The sequence below is a fragment of the Eimeria tenella genome, genomic scaffold, assembly GCF_000499545.2.
Source record: "Eimeria tenella Houghton genomic scaffold, Eth_scaff27, whole genome shotgun sequence".
Classification (NCBI taxonomy): Eukaryota; Apicomplexa; class Conoidasida; order Eucoccidiorida; family Eimeriidae; genus Eimeria; species Eimeria tenella.
In genome coordinates, this window is record NW_013542574.1 from 95,598 (window position 1) to 117,449 (window position 21,852).

The 21,852-nt window shown below is 53.9% G+C and overlaps 2 protein-coding genes across 2 annotated transcripts; one reads left to right on the forward strand and one right to left on the reverse strand.

Moving 5' to 3' along the window:
- Positions 1-5,151: 5,151 nt before the first annotated feature.
- Positions 5,152-9,058, reverse strand: ETH_00011930 (uncharacterized protein; the record flags this gene model as incomplete). The annotated part of the gene is made up of 5 exons (XM_013375340.1): positions 5,152-5,491; positions 5,744-5,969; positions 6,476-7,223; positions 7,403-7,599; positions 8,038-9,058. 5 exons carry the CDS (start codon positions 9,056-9,058, stop codon positions 5,152-5,154), a joined length of 2,532 nt encoding a protein of 843 aa, XP_013230794.1.
- Positions 9,059-9,892: 834 nt separating this feature from the next.
- ETH_00011935 (DNA polymerase, putative) lies at positions 9,893-20,743 on the forward strand (the record flags this gene model as incomplete). The annotated part of the gene is made up of 8 exons (XM_013375341.1): positions 9,893-13,458; positions 13,717-15,319; positions 15,644-17,884; positions 18,068-18,235; positions 18,459-18,656; positions 18,790-20,082; positions 20,186-20,386; positions 20,534-20,743. The coding sequence occupies 8 exons, from the start codon at positions 9,893-9,895 to the stop codon at positions 20,741-20,743; spliced, it is 9,480 nt and encodes a 3,159-aa protein (XP_013230795.1).
- Positions 20,744-21,852: the final 1,109 nt, after the last annotated feature.

A 21,852-nucleotide genomic window follows, 5' to 3' on the forward strand; every position in this document is an offset into this window, starting at 1 on the left:
TTTGCTCACGTCTTCTCTCGACATTGTGCAGTGCATTTTCATCTATAGAGACTTTTTAGTCTGCGTGCCTAAAATCTGGTTTCGAGTGTATAATTTAAATCCAACAAGCAGAAGCAGAATGCTGACTTTATTCAGGCTGTTAGAGGCATATGCACCGCTAATTTCCAGCTCATTCCCCGCTCTCTTTGCGAGTGGCAAAACGTAAAGTTGAAGCTCTGTCAAAACTGCCGATGTCCCGCGCTTCCGAACAGTACAGACTCGATATTTCTGCTCGCACCACAGTGCCCTCTGTAACCTACCCGCCTACTCGGGTGATCTTCGACGAGATCGCCCCAAGTATCTCTGAAGAATGTTATATATACTCCTCCGTCTCATTTTTGGCCAAAACAGAAGTCCACTGCCGAGAGACTGCAATGAAAGCTTCGAAGATAAAGGCACACACTGGAGGTGCATAGTCAGTAGAGTTGAGTGGGTGTATGTAGTTTGAATCAATGAATGTTTTTGAGTACCAGTCATATAGAAGTCTTGATACCCATGTTCGGGCTTGATATGCACAAGAAACACAGCTTGTGCAGCCTCCGCTGGCTGTCCAAGCAGAGCATTGCACAGTGAGCTAGCCCTGGAAGTGAATTCCCCTGATATGGCTAGGAAGGGAAGAATAAAAGAAGCAAATTTCATACTGGATTTTCGATAGAGAAATAGGTACTGCTCGCTGTTCATGTGCCCCCGTAGATGTGCAGGAGAGGCTGCAGCCGAAGTTGCATGCCAGAGCCCTTCTACCAGACGGAAGAGTCGGTGACGCGGATACAACTCGATTGCAATGAAATTTCGCAATAATATGGAGGGGAGTTGTGCTGTGGTATGTCTGCTGTTGCAGCTGTTGTTGCTTGTGCTGTCGCCACTGTCCTCTAGTTGCTGTTGCAGTCCGCAGCTCCCAGCAGCAGCACAGACAGGAGCAGCATCACAATAGCAACATTGCTTACCTCTCAATAAATGAGTTCGTTTCACAGACACGCATAGGCCGCTCGCTCGTTGGTGCCGTTAAGGACGGTCTATTAGTGGCAGCAGCCGCACTGCTTCCACTGCCGCCTACGGAACAGCAATTACGGCAGGGGCACAGGCAAAAACTCGCCGGCTGTCCCTTCGTATCTGCTGCTGCCTGTCTCAAAGGCGTGTGAGACAAAGCCCGCATCAGCATTGCTGCTGCTAGTGTTCGAGGTGCTTAGAGTTCTTAGGGACTAGGCGTCCCCCGATCCCCGCCTAAAGACTTAGGGCTCTTAGCTTGTTGGGGGATACAGAGTAGGACTTGTATCTTCGTCTATCTTCTCAATGGTCTGCCACTGAGGGCCTAAGACCTGAGCTCCAGGATTTAGGGGTTGGGGACCAGGGTCTGGTGTTGAGGCTAGAGCGATGGGCGGAGCTCTCTCCTCGTGGTTCCCGCGCCTCTTTGGGGGGCGCGAAGTGCGGGTATTGATCCTGGGCTTGGACAACGCCGGCAAGACCACTATACTCTGTAGGTTATTTTTACTCGCGCTATTAGTTTCTCCTCTAGGTAGGGCAGTTCTTGACGCTTGCTGGAGGAACGAGCTCTTCTTCTTTCATGAAATACTGCTGCTTCTCGTACTTTTCTGCGCCCAGCAGATGTGTAATGCGTAGTAGTGTTAAGTTTAGAAGCAAGAGGCATGAAGGCAGTGATGGCAAAGAGAAGGGGGTGATATTTCCAGTAGCCTCTACAGTTGCGGCGTTACTGGCAACTGCACTTCTGCAGATGTCTTCTTATATGCAGATCGCTTGCACCTCAATGAAGTCATACAAACAGTACCAAGTAAGCGCATGTCAGCAGCACTAGTTCCAAGTATAACAACAAAATGTGCAAGGGTAGCAGCGGCGTGAACGCTTCTTCGTGCATGCTTCTTATGCAGCTATTGGTTTCAACGTGGAAACTGTGAAGTACAAGAATATTGAATTCCAGGTCTGGGATCTGGGCGGCCAGACATCAATCAGGCAAGCCCGGAGTGCTGAGTGGCAAGCGTTTAATCATAAACCACAAGTCCCGGAGAAAAACATAAGTCGATATCTGATACACGGGTTGCTGTCTTTTAGAATACAGCTGCATCCTCGGTGCCATGAACCATCACCGGTGTTGCGCTCTACGACGCAGTACGTAGGAAAGTCCTACTAAGTTTCAAGATGCCTTCAAGGGTTACATTTTGCTTACAGTAAGGGACATGTTGTGTTTGCAGGCCCTACTGGCGATGCTACTACCCGAATACTCAGGCCCTAATCTATGTAGTGGATAGCGCCGATGTGGAGAGGCTCCCTGATGCTCGGCAAGAGTTGCTGCTCATGCTTGAGGTGCATTGCTGCAGCAGCAGAAATATCACAGCTGCCGCAGCAGTGCCAGCAGCTGCTGGGGCTGCTGCTTCAGCGGGCGCTGTGAAGAGGACGCCTTGACAGTAGCAGTGATAGCCTAGACAGAAATCTTGTGCACGTCTCCCCGTCAGAAGTGGTGGGACTCCCAGCAGCGTCAAGCAGTACCGGTAGTGGCTGCATCAGCAGCAGCTTGTTTTGATGTGGTTTCACAGGAAGAAGAGCTTAAAGATGTGGCTCTCGCTGTCATTGCGAACAAGCAGGATCTCCCCCGTGCACTCAACGAGGGGGAGGTATGTTGCGACTTTTGTGGCTGGTGCTGCCGCTTCAGTTCTTACTAGTGATGATACTGGCGGTGCATGGATGGCCTTAGAAGGTCTACCTTGGCCATCTAGTTGACATTCCGTGATGTTGTATCTTTGGTCTCCCGTCAGTCATACGTGGCACGTACTTTGCCCGGACGTTACGTCAGACTGGTGCTCGCTCTTAGACGCATTTAAGCTCTTTTTTTCTCGTTGGGCTGTTCAGTGCATGTGCCCTTAACGACGCTGAAAATATCGGTGGATTTTCTGTACCACTGTATATCTATTGTTGTGTGTTGGCTGTCTGCCTATACGTTTCGATTCACAGGCGTTCAAAGAGGTACTCCCTGAGGTCGCTTATCTGCGTGTGTCTTTGTGTCTTTGGCAGATTTCAATGGCTTTGGGGCTGCCCACTCTGCGGGACAGGCGGTGGTCAGTTTTCAGTGCGTCAGCCGTGAAAGGCGAGGGTCTGTCGGCAGCCATGGACTGGTGAGCATCTGCTGTGACTGATCATCCTCTGGCCCTGTTTCCTCTTCTGTTTCTTTGTGAGGGTCGGAGGGAACAAACAGGAAACTACATACAGGCACAAAGACAAAAGCATTGAGATAGAGTTAAAAATTGATCGGTAGACAAGCCAACAAGAGGCAGACAAGCAAAGAGACTAGCAGAAAGGCAGGCAGAGATGCATGCGCTGAACGACTAGAACACTAAGCCCGAAGAGGCAATAACCAGCAGAGACAGTCACGGACAAAGACTGACAGACAAAGAAAAGATAGAGGTTCAGGAGCACGGCCACTCAAGCCTGCCTGTCGTCTCGAATTTTGTTTGTGGCCCGCAGCATTCTCGTTCGCTCTTTTGTTTATTTTCGTTCTTTTTCCGTGTTGTCCTTCCATCTTAGTATCTTTCCTTTCCTCTGCGCGAAACTAAAGGGGCAGCAGGGGATGCAAGAACAGAAAAAGCAGTTCTATCTTTCATGGCGTTTATTGCTGCAGGCTGGCTGATGTCCTGTCCTGACATCTGCTCGCATCCTCAGCAATCCACAGCAGTTTGACCTGAAGAGCTTGCAGCAACAGCACGAGTCGTTCCTGCTGCCATATGTGCAGCGCAGCCGTATCCCCTGTTCAAGTAGCAGCAGCGGCAGCAGTAGGTGCTTGTTGCTTCATTTTCTTGCACCGATTCTGAAGGGTTGGCGGCCAGCTTACATCTTTCCGCTTCGGTCTCTGTTCTCCGCTACGCTTCCCTATGGTATGTTCCTCTAGCGCGCTCGAGACCATTTTCTCGAGATGCAGCAGCCGTGGCAGCGGCGCAGGCATCAGTCGGGGCAGGCTTTAGTGAACGCGGAGCAAGAAGATGCAATGAAGTGGCAACAAATCGCAGGAAGCCATAAAGCGACAAAGATTGTCTGTTGGCACTGTGGACACCACGCGTCTCATTGAAGAGGTCCCCCCAGCGTGGTTTATACAGATAAAAACCAGATCGTGCACAGTTGGCCTTAGATGAGAGGCACAGGAAGTGTTTACGCAGCTTCACCGAGCGCCCAGCGGGGCTGAAGTCTTTGGCACACATTTTCGCGTAACTTCTTGACCCGTGGCCATAGTTGAGTTCTTGCTTCGTGATAGGCAAGAACTTGGAATTGGCTGCATTGCTTTGAGGCAGTCCCCCGCGACGCCCGGTATGGGGTTGCATATAACAGCAGCCACGTCACGGCAAGATGTGCCTACCCAGTGGCAGCACGGGAAGCCCTAGCCCGCCGTCTTAACTGCTTGGGCTAGATTGCTGGTGTTAGTTCCGGTTGCCGCTGCTTCAGCCTCTGCTACTGCTGCTGCCATCACCGTTGATGCTGCTTCTACAGTGCTGGCACACCATGACTGAGAATCACAACACATCAGGCTCGCGGAAAATCGCAGCGGGCGCAACGCTATGGCAAACAACTAGCTGCTTCTACTGAAGCTGCTGCCGCTGCTGTTGGCCGGACGTGTTTCCATTAGCTCGCCAGCTGCAACGTTATGGCGGTGGACTAATTTCTTACTCGCTGCGAGTAGTGGCTCCAGTGAAAGGGTAATGAATGTAGAGTTAGGCGTGGGTGGTTGCAACGTCACATCGCAAATAAAAAAATCGGAACCGAAGCCACAGATGATTTAACTGCAAATTCAAAAGTATCCGAGTCAAAATAGTGTCACTGCCGCCGTTCGTAGTGCTGCGGCTGTCCTATCAGTGCAGCACAAAGGATCATAGTCGCTGCAGTAGTTGTGTCTGAACTGCAGTGCCGTCGGTGCCGTCAAGCGGTCGCGGAAGCGTCGTTTTGTTGCAGCTGGAGTCGCTGCAGCGCGCAATTTGAAAAAGACTTCTCCCCGTGCCCGTTAAATCGAAACAAGGCAGAGCAAGTTGCCTAAAACAAAGCTGCCTATCCGTGCGGACTTGTTTGCTGCAGTCGCTCCGGTTGCTGAGTATCTTGTTGCTGCTTTTGCTATTGTTGCTTTTACGACTGCTGCTGTTGACGCTGTAACCGCCGCTGCTGTTGGTGCTGCATGGATGCGCTACACGACGGAAATTGCGGCGCTGCTGCCTTTAGCTTGCGAAGATGCGTCGCCTCATCAAATGGGACGAAACGCAGTGGCTGTTGCTGCTGTCCGTCTGGCGCTTCGTCCTTCATGCCTTCAACCTCCGCGATGGTCCGCAGTCGCTTGGATGATCGGTTGGCATCCGCTTCGTCCTCTCTACTATTCTTGCCGCTACTGTTGCTGTCAGCCGCAAGCAAGTAAAACTTCACGAGGTCGTGCTTCAGCGGGTACACAGAGGTGAGCATCTCCCTTGCAGGCCTGAGTGCAGTGAAAGCAGCACCAGTAACAAGCGCTCTGGAAGAAAAGACACACCTTTCATAGTCTTCTACCAGTTGCAGCAGCTACAGTATATCTGCTAGGGGGGGTGACACGCTGCGGAGCAGTAGAGTCCGCAGTTCCAACAACAGTTCAAATCTAACTCTGCAGCAGCAGCAAATGCAGCGTTCACCAGCGGTAACAACAGAGGCATGGAAGATCGCAGCAGTATCAGCACAAATTCCATGGCGTCACCTGAAGTAGCGCCGGAGCTCCCGCGGGAGGAATGCAAAGTTCGGGCCTAAGTTGAGGGTAGCAGAGGCCCCATTAAAGAGGGAGACAGCTGGGTGCAGTTCGCAGCAAAGCAGGGGCCCCAAGACTCTGTGGTAGACGCAGCCGTTGACGGAAAAGGAGATGAAAGAACGAGGATAAATGACGCCCTTCGGCAGAGTGGACTCGTGCGTCACGTCACACAAGAGTCCTGAACAAGTAGTTACACGCAAGAAAACAACGGAAAGGCTGTCCCCCGTATTAGAAAAGGTGAGTGTAAAGAAAGCCACGCACACGCACAGGCTCCGAAGGAAAAAAACAACTAGGAAACGGATAGGTTTAAGTCCACACAGACAGACAATAAAACTATATAGATCTGGGCGCAGGCACAGTCATACAAAGCGTCAAGGGGGGAATTCAGAAAATCGGTGCATAAGAAAGCACAGACACGATAAACACATCGGGAAAGCACTGAAACGCACACACAAATAACAAAAAGGTATACAATGATAAGACACGGTCAGGAAAAAATGAAAACCGAAATTCACCCTTCGCCACAACGGCTCCAGTGGATCTCATGAAGCTCTACTGTCAACAACCAAACTCATCAATCCCAGGAACAGCCTAGACAAGCCAACAATATCTGTGAAACAAAAGATACATCACAAGGCGTACAGGCACCACCCTTTTTTCTCTCCCCCTTGAACTGTTTTTCACCTTGCTGCAAGAACCGCCAAAGACTGGGACGGCCTCGAGGGTCCTCCAGAGTGGCGGGAGGCCTTCCAGGTAGATGAACGAAACAGCCAACAATGTCTCCATCACGTAGAGCAGGCGCAGCAGCAGACATATGAGAGGCCCTGGAGGCATCCCCATAGGGGTCTCCGCACGCCGTGCATCCGCATCTGCACAACCTTCCCTTCCTAGACCCTGCATAAACGTTAGCGGCAGCCGCTGATGTTGCTGCATCCAGCGCAGCTGCAGCAAGATCGTCGCTTGCTTCATCTGTTGGGGGTGAAAGGTGCTGTGCCGCATTACCCCCCTCTACTGCCTCTACTGCCTCTGTAGAACCTTGTGGTCCTAAAGGCTCGTCACAAGGAGGCTGCATTGGAAAAAATACGTCTGAGCGCTTCAGGCGTTTTCGACGGCCTCGAGTCACCACGAAGAGGCCCCGGCGACGGGGAGCTCCTCTCACTAGCTTAATATCGCGCAGACTGGGGGTGTCACTAGGGCTCGGTTTGTTATTGCATATGTTTCCACATGTGCTGCAGCTGCAGCTGCACCGTTCTTCAGAAAGTGATGACTCTAGCTCGCGCTGCTGGGGGATCTCACAGTAGGAGCCAATCGCGTAGCCAAACGGGTTGGAACCCAAAGGGGCCAGCGGAGGAGATAAGCGAGAGGACACGCCGATGCGTAAACAGGGACCGAGGGCGTTGTGAGGGCCAACAACAAATTCGTCTTCATATTCCTGAGCCCGCAGAAACCAATGCCTTAGAGAAGGCCAAATTCTATCAAATTCACTTGAATTCTTTCTATCGTGTTTTCGCTTCTCCTTTTCTTGTTGCCCTCGCTTCTTCTGTCTCCATTTCGGTGTCTGCCTCCAGTCCTATTGCTTCCTGCCTACTACTACCTGTGCCTCTGTCTTACCATTGCCACTTGCTTTGTTGTCTTCGCCGGGCCCCAACCCTTGATGGGCAAGTTGGGCACCTGGTCTGCTGCGTAAACAATGTTTCCCGAGGGGCCTGATCCACTGTGAGGACCCAAAGGGCCCACCTTGACCTCGAAGTAGAACGAGCCCCAGCTGCAGCAGCAGCGTGACAGAGAGCTTCCCCAGTTGCGTCCACCTGCACCAGTCACATCAGCAGCAGAAGTAAAGCCACAAAAACAGCAGTCAACAGCAGCAACTACATGCTCAAGCTAAGCTGAAGCTGCTGTAACAGCCAGGCGCCGTCGATATGTCATTATTGCGATAAAAGGCCCATCACCAAATAGAGCTAGAAAAGGCGAGACAAACGCTGGCTCAGGCAGACGCAAATGTTGTACCGGCGGAAAAACGTAATTAGCCACAGCAATATACCAAGATGAGGAGCAGCACAGTCCTCATGAGCAGGCTTAGTCAAAAGCCGGGCAATGCAACTTTCAGGAAAGCAGCTGCGGCAGGACCAGCAGCGCGGCAGGCAACAATCACAGCTGTCGCGGCACAAACGATGCTTCACCACAACCCCGCATAACAACAGCACCAGCAGGATTGCAACTAGCGAACAGCTCTGTATTTGAGCTACCTGTGGCTGTATTCCTATCTGGGGACAACTTAACGTTGTGAGTGTATCTTGGGTCGAAGGAATGCTCAACAGATTCGCGGCGAAGAGAAATGCCCAACCTACGGCCCTCGTACCGCAGCAGCCAGTCCGACCCCTCACCTTCACCCTGATGCTGCTGCTGCTGTTGGTGAGACGAAGCTGCAGCAAGTCTGGAACGGCCACGGCCTCGAGGCTGAACCGTTTGATGTAGCTCACTCTGCTGCTGCTCATGCTGCTTCAACTGCTTCTTGCGGCCATTTGAAAGAGATCGAAACGGAGCGGTTGTCTCTGCTTGTGCTGCAGCTGGTGCTGCTGCTGGTGCTACAGCTGGTGCTACAACAGGGGTTGCAGCTGGCGAAGAAGCCATTGGTTTCGCTGTTGCTGCTGGAGCAGTTGTTGCCGTTTCAGCTGCAGCAGGAGCGGCGAACTGAAGAGTTGATGGGTCTCTTAGGACTGCCGCCAGGAGCTGTCGAAGCGCTGCAGCGAGATGTGCTCCCCCGTCTGCTGTGCTGCTGGTGATGCGGTTGCTGTTGCCGCTGTTGCTGCTGCAATTCCTTCTACCGTTGCTGCTACTACTGCTGCTGCTGTCGCCATGAATGCTTCGTCTGATGTTTTCTGTTGTTGTCTTCACAAGCCAAGAAAACAACTGAGGAGGCAGCAATTTCTTTAGGTTGTCTAGTACCCAAGGCAGCCGCTGTTGTTGTTGCTGCTGCTGCTGTTGTTGCTGCCACTGCATGATCTGTCGCTGCTGCTGTCGTATCATCTGTTGAATGTACTGTCGAGAAGTGACCATTTGCTCCTGCTGCTCCTGAAGCAGTTGCAGCAAGAGCTTGTGCTCTGCTGCTGTGGGGCCGTGTCGTCCCGCCGGCCCACTGTCGAATCTGGATCTTCCATCGGGATGGCCAGACACCTCTTCTGGAGCAGAATGGCACTGATCTTGAGGGTTTCGCTGCTCCTCGCTGCAGCTGATCAATCGCTGCTGCGTTGGCTGGGAGAACCTCATACTTCCTGCGGCAAGCAGGAAATATGCCACTCGCAGCAATGCCGCCGCAGCAGAGAGCTGCTGGGCGACTCTACCGCAGCATCTAGGGCCTTTTCACTGGGATTTCCGCATTGTTGTTGCTGATGGCGTAGGAGCGCTGCAGCCGCTGCCCGTGTCCCAGGCTTAAGGATCAGGCTGAAGAGCAGCCTAGCGAGGAACAGATGGTTCCACCGAAAGCTACTACGGACTGCTTCTGTAAGTTTCGGCCTCTGCAGTTAAAACAATGCATAAAAACATCATAATTAATACACACGTCATCGCAGCTGCTGATGCCAAAGCAGCTCCGAGAAATCAGTGGTACTAGCAGGTAATGGCAAACCGTAAGTCTGCCCAAAGCCGCAAGAGCAGCAAGCTACTGTTGCTGCAACAGAATTTGAAGGGCTCAAAGGAGAACAAAGACAGTGTACAGGCTGTAATAACAACGCATAGATTTTCTTGCTTTTTCGTCTGCTGCTGGTACTGCTGCTGCCGACGTGTGTATGCATGCAAACCGCAGCCGACAAAACCAGTCGCAGCAGCCTGCAAGAAAAGCTGTAATGGTTCTTAGATCAAGCGAGGGCGCTAAACCCTCTAAACTTCTGCACCACAACTATGGCGACGGCAGTGGCAGAAGACTTGCAGCTGCGGTATCAGCAACGCCACTAGCAGCTGCAACACCTAATGTACTGAAACACGCTTCTTACTTGCGATATTTCAATGGAGTCACTGCGGCTAGAGAAGTCAGCAGCAGCTTCTGCTGCTGCTGCACTCTTATTCGCCTTCTCAGCCTCAGTAGTTCACTAATTGGCAGTGCAAATGGCCGGAAACACGCCCCAGCAGCAGCAGCAGCAGCAGCAGTTTTTGTGCCAGCCACAACCGCAGCTGCATCCGCAGCAGCGACTGCAACAGAGATTGCAACTGCAGCAGCCTCTATACCCTCAAGATACGCCACAACAGCAGCTTCGACAGGAACCACTGAAACCGCAGCTGCAGCTTGAACAACAGCAAAGGCAACTGCAACCGCAGCCTAAGCAGCAACAGGGCCTACCACAGACGCAGGGTCAAGAGCTGCAGCCCCAACAACTGCAGCCGCGGCTGAGACCCCAACAGATGCAACTGCAAACGGGACTGCTCTTTCAACAGCCGCAGCTGCAGCCGGTACTACAATCGCTGGGGTCTGTGCATCCGTACCAACAGCAGCACCAGCAGGTACTTCAGCAGCAGCAGCAGCAGCAGCAACCCCTGGAACAGGTTGTGCCCCAACAATTGCAGCAGCAGCTGGGACCCCAACAGCTGCAACTGCAAACGAAACTGTCGCTTCAACAACCGCAGCTGCAACCGGAGTTACAGGAGCTGGGGTCTCTGAAGCGGCAGCAACAGCAGCAGCAGCAGCTACTTCAGCAGCAGCAGCAGCAGCAGCCCGTGCAACAGGTTGTGCCCCAGCGACAGCATCAGCAACTGCTGTGTCATGAATCACTTGAGCGTCCGCTGGAGTGTCCCCTGGGCTTGCAGCAGCACCACGCACCACAGAGTCTGCGGCTGCTAGGAGAAAGCCGTTTGGGTGTGTTACCGCAGCCGCGCTTCTTGCTGCCTCAACAACGCCACACGAATCGCAGCGAACAGCGTCAGCTGTCCCAACAGCAGCAGCACTGCCAGCCGCAGTTGCAGCGGAAGCAAGAGCAGCAACGCCAGCAACAGGAGCACTCCACGTTGCGCTGTGCAGAGCTGCAGCCGCTCCTGCAGGGAGAACGTTGGCAGTCTCAGCTACCGCAATGTCGGAGTACTCCGCTGCAGCAAGTGCTACCGCAGCAAGCCTTCCCACTCAGAGAGGCTCCCGCTGGACAGCTACAACGCGATCCCGTGTTGCAGCTGCAACACCCACAGCGACAGCAGCGGCAGAATGGGCTTCTGGACCACCAGCGCATGGAGTTGCATGAGCAGCCGCATCAACTCCCAGGGCAGGCTGAGCGTTATGATTATATGAACCAGCAACATCTGCTGCTGCAGCGGCAACAGCAACAACTGCAGGTACAACCGTCGCTGCACGATCGACAATTTCGGCAACGCTCACTGCAGCAACACCAGCAGCAGCAACACCAACAGCAGCAAGAGCTTGGGCCTCGCCGCCAGCAGCCGTACGTGGCCGCTGCCCAGCTGCAGGAAGTGCTATGGCAGTGCACCCCCGACCAACGAGAACAAAAGCAAAAAGAACAACAACGGCAGCAACAAGAACACTTGGGGGGCTTCACCAGCACAAGCATGGTGCACGCCCTTCCACAACAGTCACCGTCGTTGCAGGGTCAGCAGAGAACGCCGCTGCCGCGAGAGCAACAGCACCAACAGCCGCAAGGACTGCCCCAGCAACCGCAGCAGCCACAGCACACGCAAGCGCAGGATCACAACCAGGGAGGTTCAGGAGGAAGGGGCAGCGCTGCAGCCGTCGGTGCGTCTGGAGATTCATCAGACAAGTTGCTTCTGGGTGCTTTCGTGCCCATTACCCAACTCATTAAGGCCCTTGGGGAGACTCGAGGGATCCGCCGCGTGCTCCAATGGCAACGAGATTGCCTCCTTGTCTCCCAGTCACCTGCAGCAACCCATTCCGAAACGAGAACAGCAGCGACAGCAATGCCTGCAGTTGCTGCTGACGAGGTCACTGCTGCTGCTTGCAATGCTGCCTCCGGTGCTTCACCAAAAGAGCGAGCAAGGGGAGTGACAGACCCAGAAACAGCAGCTACTAGTGAAAATGAAAGTGAGCTGGCTTCAGCAGCGGCTGGAGCCGCTGCTGTTGCAGAAGGAATGTCGTTGCGCTGGGTCGAATCAGCAGCAGTTGCAGCAGCAGCAACTTCTAATAGCGGACCGCCAAGGGTACTCAATGGCTCCCTGAGCATACTGTACTCTGCACCTACAGGTGCGGGGAAAGGTCTTGTTGCCGAGCTTCTGTTGCTGCGACACATATTTGGTTTGCTGGACATGCCACCGCTAGACACACTACAACAGCAACAGTTAGCAGAGCAGCAGTTGCAGCTGCAGTGGCCGACCTCCGCAGTGACTGCAGCTACTGGTGGCACTAACGGGCTCACACAACACACATCCACGCAAGCGCCACTGTCAACAGTAGCAGCAGAAACGGCATCAACTGAGAATGTAGCGGGCTGCTGCAAGCATCCGCCGAGAAGAGCCGTCGTTGTGCTTCCATTCGTTTCTTTGATAGAAGAGCAGCAGCGGAAACTGCAGCGTTTGTTTGCTGCTGCAGACCTGCCCGTGAAGGTCGTGGCACTACACCACTGCAGCAGAGATACCGCGAGCGTTGAGGCTGCAGCAACAGATCCGGCCGCCTTTGATGTTGCTTTCTGCACCATTGAAAAGGCAGCAGCGCTGCTGCAGCAGCTAGCAGAGAAGAATCTGCTGTTGCACCGGCTTGGGCTGCTTGTGGTGGACGAGCTGCATGCACTTGGAGACCCGACGAGAGGCGCCCTCTTGGAATGTTTGCTTTCGCATGTTGTTTATTGCAACACTAAGCTGCTGTTGATGCAACAGGAGCAGCAGAGGCAACACGAGCGGCAGCCGCTGCAACCCATACAAGTTGTGGGAATGTCGGCCACGCTTAGCAATATATCTGAGGTTGCTGCATGGCTCTCTGCTGCTGTTTACTGCAACGATCACAGGCCCTTGCCTCTCCAAGAAGCATATTGCTGCTGTAGTGGAGCTCCTGCTGCTACAGTGAAGAGAAAAGGTGGCCAAGGCACTAAGGGAGCGACAGCAACAAATACTCATCTTGAGGTGCGTTTATTCACGAAGCCTGTGGCTGCTGCTGCCGCGAACCCCCAGCAGCCCTGGCCGGAAGTTCCACTTCCGCCATCAATGGCACCACTGCTGCAGAAGTTGCATCAGCAGCAGCAGCAGCATCAGGAAGAGACCGCCGGCAGAAAGTTTGTTCGTCCATCGATCGCGACTGCTATGGCGCGTGAGCCGCTGCTCCGGCTCCTGCTGCTGATGCTGCAGCAGGGTAATAGCGTCCTCATCTTCTGCCGCAGCAAAGCTGCAGTAGAGACAGTCGCAGTCCTAGCCGCAGACTACGCCATACCTTTACTGCGGCGGTGCTTCGAGCAGCAGCAGCAACAACATCAAGAGCAGGAGAAGTTCCACTTTCTCTCATCAGCTGCTGCAGATGCTCGCATGCGCCGTCTCCGCAGTGTTGCAGTGCTACAAGGGGGTTCCGTGAAGGACGTTGTTGTTTCTGCTGTTTCTGCTGGGGTTTCTATACATCACGCTGGCCTCACTTCTGAGGAGAGACGCCTCGCAGAATCCCTCTTCAGAGAAGGCATCGTCAAAGTGCTGGCGGCAACTTCGACCTTGGCAGCTGGTGTTAACTTTCCATGCGAGTCCGATTCTGCTGCTATTGCCGTTGCTACCACTGCTGCTAAACTTGTGCGTGTGGTGCTTCAACTGCTGCACTTGTGGTGTCCATCCAAACGGTGGTGCTGCAGATCTAGCTTCAGCTGCTCCAGCTGGTCGCGGCTCTACGCTGTGCGTATCAAATGGGCATGATAGCAGCAGCTGATATTATTGTCGTGCGTTATGTTGCTGCTGTCATTTTTTAGATGCAGCTGCTGGAGCGTATTCTTGCGATTTTTGTGCAGCTCTGTGCTATTCGACTCTCCCCACATCGGCAGCAACTTCTTAGACTCAGTTCATTTTAGACAGATGGCAGGCAGAGCAGGCCGCATGCAAGACAAGACTCAGCACCAGCAGCACCAGCAGCAACAACAGCAGACCCAGCAGCAGCAAGGTGGCCGGGCCATTGTGGTGTGCAAAGCCTCAGAAGAGAAGGAAGTCAAGCATCTACTGCTGCGAGGAACTCCACAAGTTGAAAGTGCTCTGCTGGCCGACAGCAGCGGCCTGCAGCGACTCATCTTGGGAGCCCTCAGCTGCAGCAGAGGTGTTCTTCGGTGTAGCGGCAGCAACAAGGACCTGGCGTTGCTGGTTTGTTGCACATTTCTTGTGACACAGCAACGGAGCAGAGTGCAGCAGCAAGTCCAAGAACGGCAACAGGAGAAGCAGCATCAAAAGCAGCAACGTCATTCGGAACGGGAGCTAGCTTTACTAGTGCAAAGGGAAACTGCTGAGGCCGTCTCTTCACTGGTGCGTCTTGGCCTGGTACGTTTTGCAGCTGGGCACTATGAGGCCACAGCAACAGGAAGAGCCATTGCAGCTGCTGCTATGTCGCCGGCAGAGGGTGCAGCAGCTTGCTACCGTGTTGCTGCAGCGAGTAGCAGACTGGCGCTGCACGATGACATCCCCCTTGCCCTTTTGGTGGCCCCAACGATGCCGCTGCCACCAGCGGCGGCCGCGGCAGCAGCAGGAGGACGCGAGGCAGAAGCAGCAGTCGCTGCTGCTGCTGCACTGACCGCTGACGATCTGAGACACCTGGAGAGGGCGATGCTCCGCATGCGCCCTTCCGAGCTTCTTGCACTAGATCAAATGGGGGTAGGCCTGCTGCAATTGAGGGACTTCATGCGTCGACCTAGCCACAAACCAATTGCGGCAGCTGCTGCAAGGTGTGCCTGCAAAGAGCACGAGGAACAGCAACAACAGGATCAACAGCAAAGGCCAGCGGCACCTGAGGGAGAATATGCAGCGGCGGGAACACCTGCCCCAAGCCCAGCCAAACGTTACTGTATCCCAAGGGGTCACGGCACACATGCTTTTGGGTGCTGCTCTGCTGGAGGAAGCCGTCAGGTGCCCACTGTGGGCCCCTTGGACTTTGTGAGACTTCGCGCAGCGCTTGCGCTAGTCTCTCTGCTACGAGGAGTCCCCTTGCAGCAAGTGGCGAAGAGTTTTGGCTGGCGAGAGGGGCAACTGCAGCAGATGCACCATCAGGCCCTGCTGAATACTTCTCTTGTTGCTTCACTATGCGACCGGATGGGCCATTGGATTGTTGCGTTATTGCTGCTGCAGCTGAGGCAGCGACTGCTACTGCACGAGGCTCCCGAACAGCAGCAGCTGCAAGAGCTACTGGAGGTTGACGGCATATCTTTGCCAGTCGCGCGCCTGCTGCAGCAACACCTCAATGTGCATACACCTAAGCAGCTAGCAGCAGTGACGCCGCAGAAGCTGCTGCGGCTGCTAGCTGCTCACTTCCGCCATTCCCCGCTGCAGCAAATCGTCCTGCACGCCAACAGGGCAGCGTCAGACCTAACAAGAAAGATCCTCAGGGGACTGAAAAGGTACTGCAGGAAAAGGGTGAGTCTCATGCTGCTGCTGCTGCTGCGTTTGGGGCTTCTTCTGTGGAATTATACAGTTAAGGGTATATGTTGGTGTGCGAGTTGAGGAAATAGCGTTGTTGCTGCTGCTTCAATTCTTGGCATCGGCTTTTACTCCTGTAGCCTCGGAACTCTCCAACTCAGCCGATGGATGGTGTCATCCGTGCTGCTTCTCACTAATGTTGCTGGCATTATTGCTGCATTGAACTCTTTATTCTTGGCTTTGCTTTTTTCCGTTACTTCAACTGCCGGCTACTTCCACCGCCGCTCATTGTAGTGGCCGAGAGTGTTCCCTATGTTGTAGGCGAGAAAACCACAGAGAGCCTTGCAGCAGCTGGAACAGCAGCAGCAGCAGCAGAAAAAGCAGCTCACAAGGGAGCCCACAACAAGGCAAAGCGAGGGGCAGGAACAGCAGCAACACTGTCTGGAGCAGGAAGCTACAGAGCAGCAACATTTTATATGCCAACAACAGAGAAGCTTGCAGGAGCAGCATCTGGAGGTGCAATTTTTGGAGCAACAACATTTGATAGAGCAACAGCAGCACACTCTGCAAGGGCAGCACCTGGAACAGCACTATTTCCAACTGGTGCAGCAGCGGTTCATGCATCAACAATACCTGACACAGCAACGGCGTCAACAGATACAGGGGCAGCATGCGCAGCAGCAACGGCAGCAACAGATACAGGAGCAGCATGCACAGCAGCAACGAGAGCAACAGAAACAAGAGCAGCCTGCGGAGCAGCAACGACAGAAACACGGAGAATTTCGCCCAGTGCAACAGCAGATGCGCCTGCAGGTGCAGAGATTGCCGCAGGAAGAAAATATGGGGGAGCCAAAGGAGACGCAGCAATACCTTGCGGAGCGGCAGCAACATTCCAAGAAGGTCGAACAGCAGCAGAACAAAGTTCAGTTGCGCCTCCATCACGAGCCACGTACCCTGCAGCAACAACTGCTCTTGCTGAAAAAGCATGACCAGCAGGGAACACAGACGAGTGACAAACTGATTTGCTCCCCTTCAAACGACCAGCTGGAGCACCATGAACAGCCGAACGCACAACAACTGCCGCAGCTGCAGCAGCAGCAGACAATATCTGACGGAGAGCCAAAACAGGGGCGTCAGAGATTGCCGGACTGGATAGCGAATCTCCAAAGGCATAAGCGGTGCCTAGAGGAATCTCGGGTGGAGCAAAAGCCAAAGCGGCAGGAGCAGACGGCGCAATTAAGTCAAACTCTGGATGCGGAACGGCAAATGCACCCAAATTCAGTGCAGTCACAGCAGCAGCAACAGCAACAGCAGCAGCAGCCTCTGCGCCGGCTACCCTGGCCATCCCTTTCGGCTCTTTGCTGCTGCAGCAATTCCCATTTGACTGCCCATAGGCCCTCTGCTACGGCAAACCCCCTGCAAGATGGAGCTCCGCTGCGCGCAGCAGCAGCAGCGTCAGAAGTTGGTGGGATTGCAGGAACAAAAGCCACTGACAAGAGAACAGGGAAAGTCAAAGTGAATCGAGTGGGAGATAACACGCGTTTCTCAATTGATGACGCACTACTGCTGCCAAAAGTCTGCAGCAGCAGTGGTAGTAGTAGCAACAGTGACAACAGCAGCAATAACCAGCTGGCTGCAGCACTGGAGCGATCTTCTTTTTTCGCCGCGTGTATGTTGTGGAGTGAGCCTCCAGCAGATGCTGCTACAGCTGCTGCTTCTGCTGCAGAACGGGATTCCAGTGGTCGCGGGGACTTCAGCGATAGCAGCAGCAGCAGCGACAGTAGCGACATTGGCAGTAGCAGCAGCGGCAGCGATGAGGAATTTCCTGAAGGTCCCGATGGGTCCCGAATTCGGCACAAACAGACCCTGGAAGGTGTTCCTGGTCCTGCTGCCACTACTAAGGAAGCAAAGATTTTACCCGGGAAGCATTTAGGAGCATCACGGGCTACACCAACAGCAGGGCCAGAAGCCACAGTGCCTGTCGCGCTACTTCTTGTTTCTCCGTTTGACGGCTGCTTTGTTGTTCCTTCGCTGATGCCTGTAGTGAGCAGCAGCGGATGTTCTAGCAACGCGGCATTGCGCTTTCCTGCTCTAATAAACCAGTGGTTAGCAGATAGGCGGCACTGTCTTGCTGTGGCAGATGCCAGCGAATGGAGCTTGCTGCTGCCTTATCTCGGGTGTACAGCGAGCTTTAGTAAGCTTATGGACCCCAAGCTGCCACATGCAATGCTACAACAACGGAGAACGCGAGCTGCTGCATTGGCGGGGATGGCCAGTAGCCATGCGGGTGAACGGCTGCAGGAATGCATCAAATCAGCAACAGAAGTAACGCCAGCGGCAGCAACATCTGGAGCAACAAAAGTTGATGCTGCTCCGAACCTTTTTGATGAGGCAGCAGCTCCTGTTTCTATTGAGGCATGGTGTTCCCTGTATGGAGTCACTTTCACGACACATTCCAGCGACAGCAAAGACAGCAGCAGAGGAATCAGCAGCCAAGAATGGTTAATGTCCCTTGCAGCAGCTGCTTGCTGGGAATGTGTCTGCCTTCTCGGCCTTCTTGCAGTACGCTGGCATGTACAGAAGCAAACTTAGCAACGGTTTTAGCAGAAGTACCTGCAGCAACATCAGCAGCGTTACTGATTTTGGCCGTTTGCTGACTGTGCAAATATGTGTGCGTCTCGTTGACTTGCTCATTGACACATGCTACGGTTTCCTGTGTCACAACTGCTCCTGCTCTTCCTCTAGGTGATGGGCGAAAAACTGGCAGATGCAGGCCTCTTCGAGGTGTACCTCCACCTCGAATATCCGCTCTCGCTGCCTCTTCTTCGCATGCAGCAGCAGGGACTACCGCTGCTACTGAAGCCACTACACCAGCTTCTGGAAAGAGGGGCACGTTGTCTTCGAAGCCTGCAGGTCTGGCATATCCAGATTCAGTAGCCCTAGCACCAACAATTACGTTTTTCGCAGCAGGAGGTATTGTCGCAGTGCCCTAAACAGCGGGTAGCTTTTTGAAAAGCTGCAGAAGAAATGACAGCTGCGCGCCAGTAGCAGCAACTGCTTCCGTTTCCATGCATTTACATATTAGCAGTAACCACAACGAGGCAGGAAGAAACACTGTTTTCCATGTGTCGCGCAGGAGGCAACGACTCAGCTAGTGGGCCGTCCGTTCGTCATTTCAGATTCGGAAGCGCTTAGAGCTGTACTGCTGCAGACTCCCGAGGTGCTGCAGCTTCTTTTGGAGGGTGACAGCGACAGCGCTGGGAGCAGCAGCAACAGAAACACTGGTGATGAGGCTCTTCTGGAGTCTGCTCAGGTTTTACTACTCCCACAGGACGTACGCTCGTTCTCTTCCTGCACTGGTGTCACTGCTGTTGCGCTGTGTGCTGCTGCTGCTGCTTAGAGGTTCTGCCGCACCGAATGCTTTACAGTAAGCTTGTTCGCATACGTGTGTGCTGCCACTGAGGCAGGTGCCCTCGTTGCTTCGCCGCTTGAGGTTCCGACACCCGTTGACTTGGATTCTCTGTTGCTACACCACGCTGCAGCCGATGCAGCAAACAATTGCTGCCATAGCAGCAGCAGCGGCACAGACTCCTCCTGCTGTGCTAACAGCAGCACCTCCCGCGACTGCAGTTGGCGATGCAGCGGCTATCAATGCCGCAGCTGCTACTGTTGCATACTGCTGCCTGCATCACCCCTTGTGCACAGGCGTATGTGGTTCAGGAGAGCAACAGAAGCAGCAACAGCGGCAGCAGCTGCGGGCGGCTCCCGGGCGCCTCCTACCGCGGCTCCGCATGTGCCATGCTGAAGCAGCAGCAGGAGGGTGGCGAGTGTCCTTACAGCTGCCCGGTGCCCTCCAAGCTGCTGCTGTAGGTGCCGAAACGCAACAAACCCTCAAAAGTTTGCAGCAGCAAACGTTACATGAAGAACTGATGATTCTAACACTCCGGCTGCAAGATCGGCAGCTGAAAACAGCGGAATACCGCTTTAGGCACCCAACAGATGCGGTCCTGTTAGTGCTGTTACAGAGAGGGCAGCAGACGCAACGGCACCAGCGGCAAGGGCAGCTGCAGGAGCAGCTGCCGCCTGGACTCAGATCCGAGTCTTTTGACGTTTATATACATCCTGCAGCGTTAAAAGAGTCTAACACCAGGAGAGGCGGAAGCAGTGCGAGTAGGCACTGCAGCAACAGCGCCTCCTGCCCTCGAGGGCAGCTCTTATGGACCCGCCGAGAGATTCAGCTTCAGGCTGGCTTGCAACAGCAGGCGCAGCAAAAGCAGCAAGGGCAGCAAAAGCAGGAGCTGCAGCAGATATGCCCACAGAGGCAGCAAGACCAGGAACAGCAAAAGCGGCAGGTGGAAGCACAGGAAAAGGCATTTTCATGGGTCGCCGCAGTGCGGCTGTATCCGACGCCCAAATCTCACGCCTCAGCAGCAGAAGCAGCGACAGCAACTGAGAAAGCAAGAGAAAAACCGGAAAATATTGATAGTGAAAGAGACCACGAAGTGTTGCTTCTCCCTGCGTCGCTACTGTTCCGTTTGGAGGCTCCGCTGAGGCTGTACGCGTGGCGGTATGGAGCGCAGCAGCATCAGCAGCAACAGAAGCAGTGCCAACAGAAACAGCAAATGCAGCAGCTGCAGGAACTGCAGCACCAACAGTCACAGCTTGCATCTCTTCCTCCAGTAGGTATATTTGACGTGAGAAATGTCGTGGGTGTCACAGAAGGCTTCCATTTAGTTGCTGCAGAGTTGCAGCATTTAGAGGTACGTTGCTGTCGCTGCTGCGGCAAAGGCTCTGGCCCTGCAGCAGTTGCTTCTATGAATGCTTTTGTTGGGGCTTTTGTTGCGTTGTTCCCCTTCTCTGCAGCTGATTGTACTCGCGCACCTGTCAGGCTACATGCCCTTATTGCAGTTGTTGCGGCGGAACAGCAGCAAGCCTACATTAGCTGCAACAGAAGCGCTAGCTGCTGCTGCTGCGGCGAAGTCTGATGCATTAGCAGAGTTGAATGCGGCGTTGCTTAAGTTGCTGCGTCAGCCTCCACCCAGTAGCGCCAACGAAAATACCGAAGTCAGCCGATGCTCTTAATGCGACTTTGGCATTACTGCGTACTGCCAGTCCCGCATCATTACCCTGCTGAAGTGTGTATATGCCATGCATTTCGTTTGTTGCTTTTGCTGGCTAGAGAGCTCCAGATGTTGCGTGTTCATGCTTCAGCAGAGCAAACAGTCAGAGCAAAAGCAAAAGCAAGAACAAGAACAGCAGGGCCAGCAGCAGCAGCGGGGGCTTTCGCCTCAGGAGGTATTGGCTCATGCATTGAATTTGTGGACTTCCCGCTGTGAGTCACACGGGAGAGCAGTGACAGTTTTTGGAGTCAGCTTTGCGACTGGAGACAAGCGGTGGCAAAGGTGGGTGGGTCTCCGGTAGCTCAGGTGTATATACAATTTGGATTTATTGCTCCGCTAAAGTTAAAATGTTCCCTGCCTGAGAGCGCGATGATGCGCGCCGCAGCCTTTTCTTCTATTCTTGCTGCTGCCACTACTGCCGCTAGTGTTCTCCTGCCATTGATACTTCGCCTGCTTTGCTACCTTGCTGCTGCGGCTGCGATTATTGCCGGTGCTGTTCACCGGCCATTGTTTCTTCATCTGCTGTGTTATCTTTCTGCTCCTGTTCCCACTTCTACTGTCTCTCTGCTGTTACTTTTCTGGCTTCGGCTTTTGCTGTAGACGCTGCCTGAAGGCTGCCGCAGCAGAAGTGGTAAAGGCCTCTTTGCTGTCAGTCTGCAATGCGATTTCCGACGCCCATAAGCGGCAGCAGCAGCTACTGCTCCTGCAGCGGCAACATCAGCGAATGCTCCCAAGGCAGCAACAGCAGCAACAAGGGCAGACTCCGTGTTGCTCATCACTCTTTAGGCAGCCTCGATGCCTTCCGCTGCTGCTGCTGCGAGATGGCTTCCTCCTAGAAGCAGAAGCCACAGGGTTGTCCAACACACTGTACGTATGGCGTAGTGTCTTTGATAAATATATACAATCCCCCAGTGTTCGGCTCGTACTGAAACGTGAGCACGCACGAAGATACATGTCATTTATGTCATGATGCTACGGCAGTCTGGCCAACAGCGTCTGCTGGTGTAGTGACTCCTACTAAAGCAGCTGCTGCAACAGCTAGTGCAGTAAGTACTGCAGCATCGAGCATAACAGGGGGAGAGCATCTGATTGCGCTCATATGGAGATGCAGCTGCTGCTACTGCTCAGGGAATGGGTCCACGAAGTGCTGCGGACGTCGGTTCCTCTGGCGGCTTCCCCGGCTGTGCGATTCCGTTGCGGTTTAACTTGGGGGGATCTTGAAGGCAAGATGTCTTGAGCCAGAATTGGCCATGCGGCGCTGTCAGCCTCCCTTTTACCTACATATGCGGCTTGCATGTCCCATAAGAGAAGCTACCTCGCGTCTGCGGTGTTCGTACACCCCAAGCGTGAGGTAGTTACCTAACAGCGCTGACAGCGGCCAAGTATACCTTTTTGCTTTTTGGCTTGGAA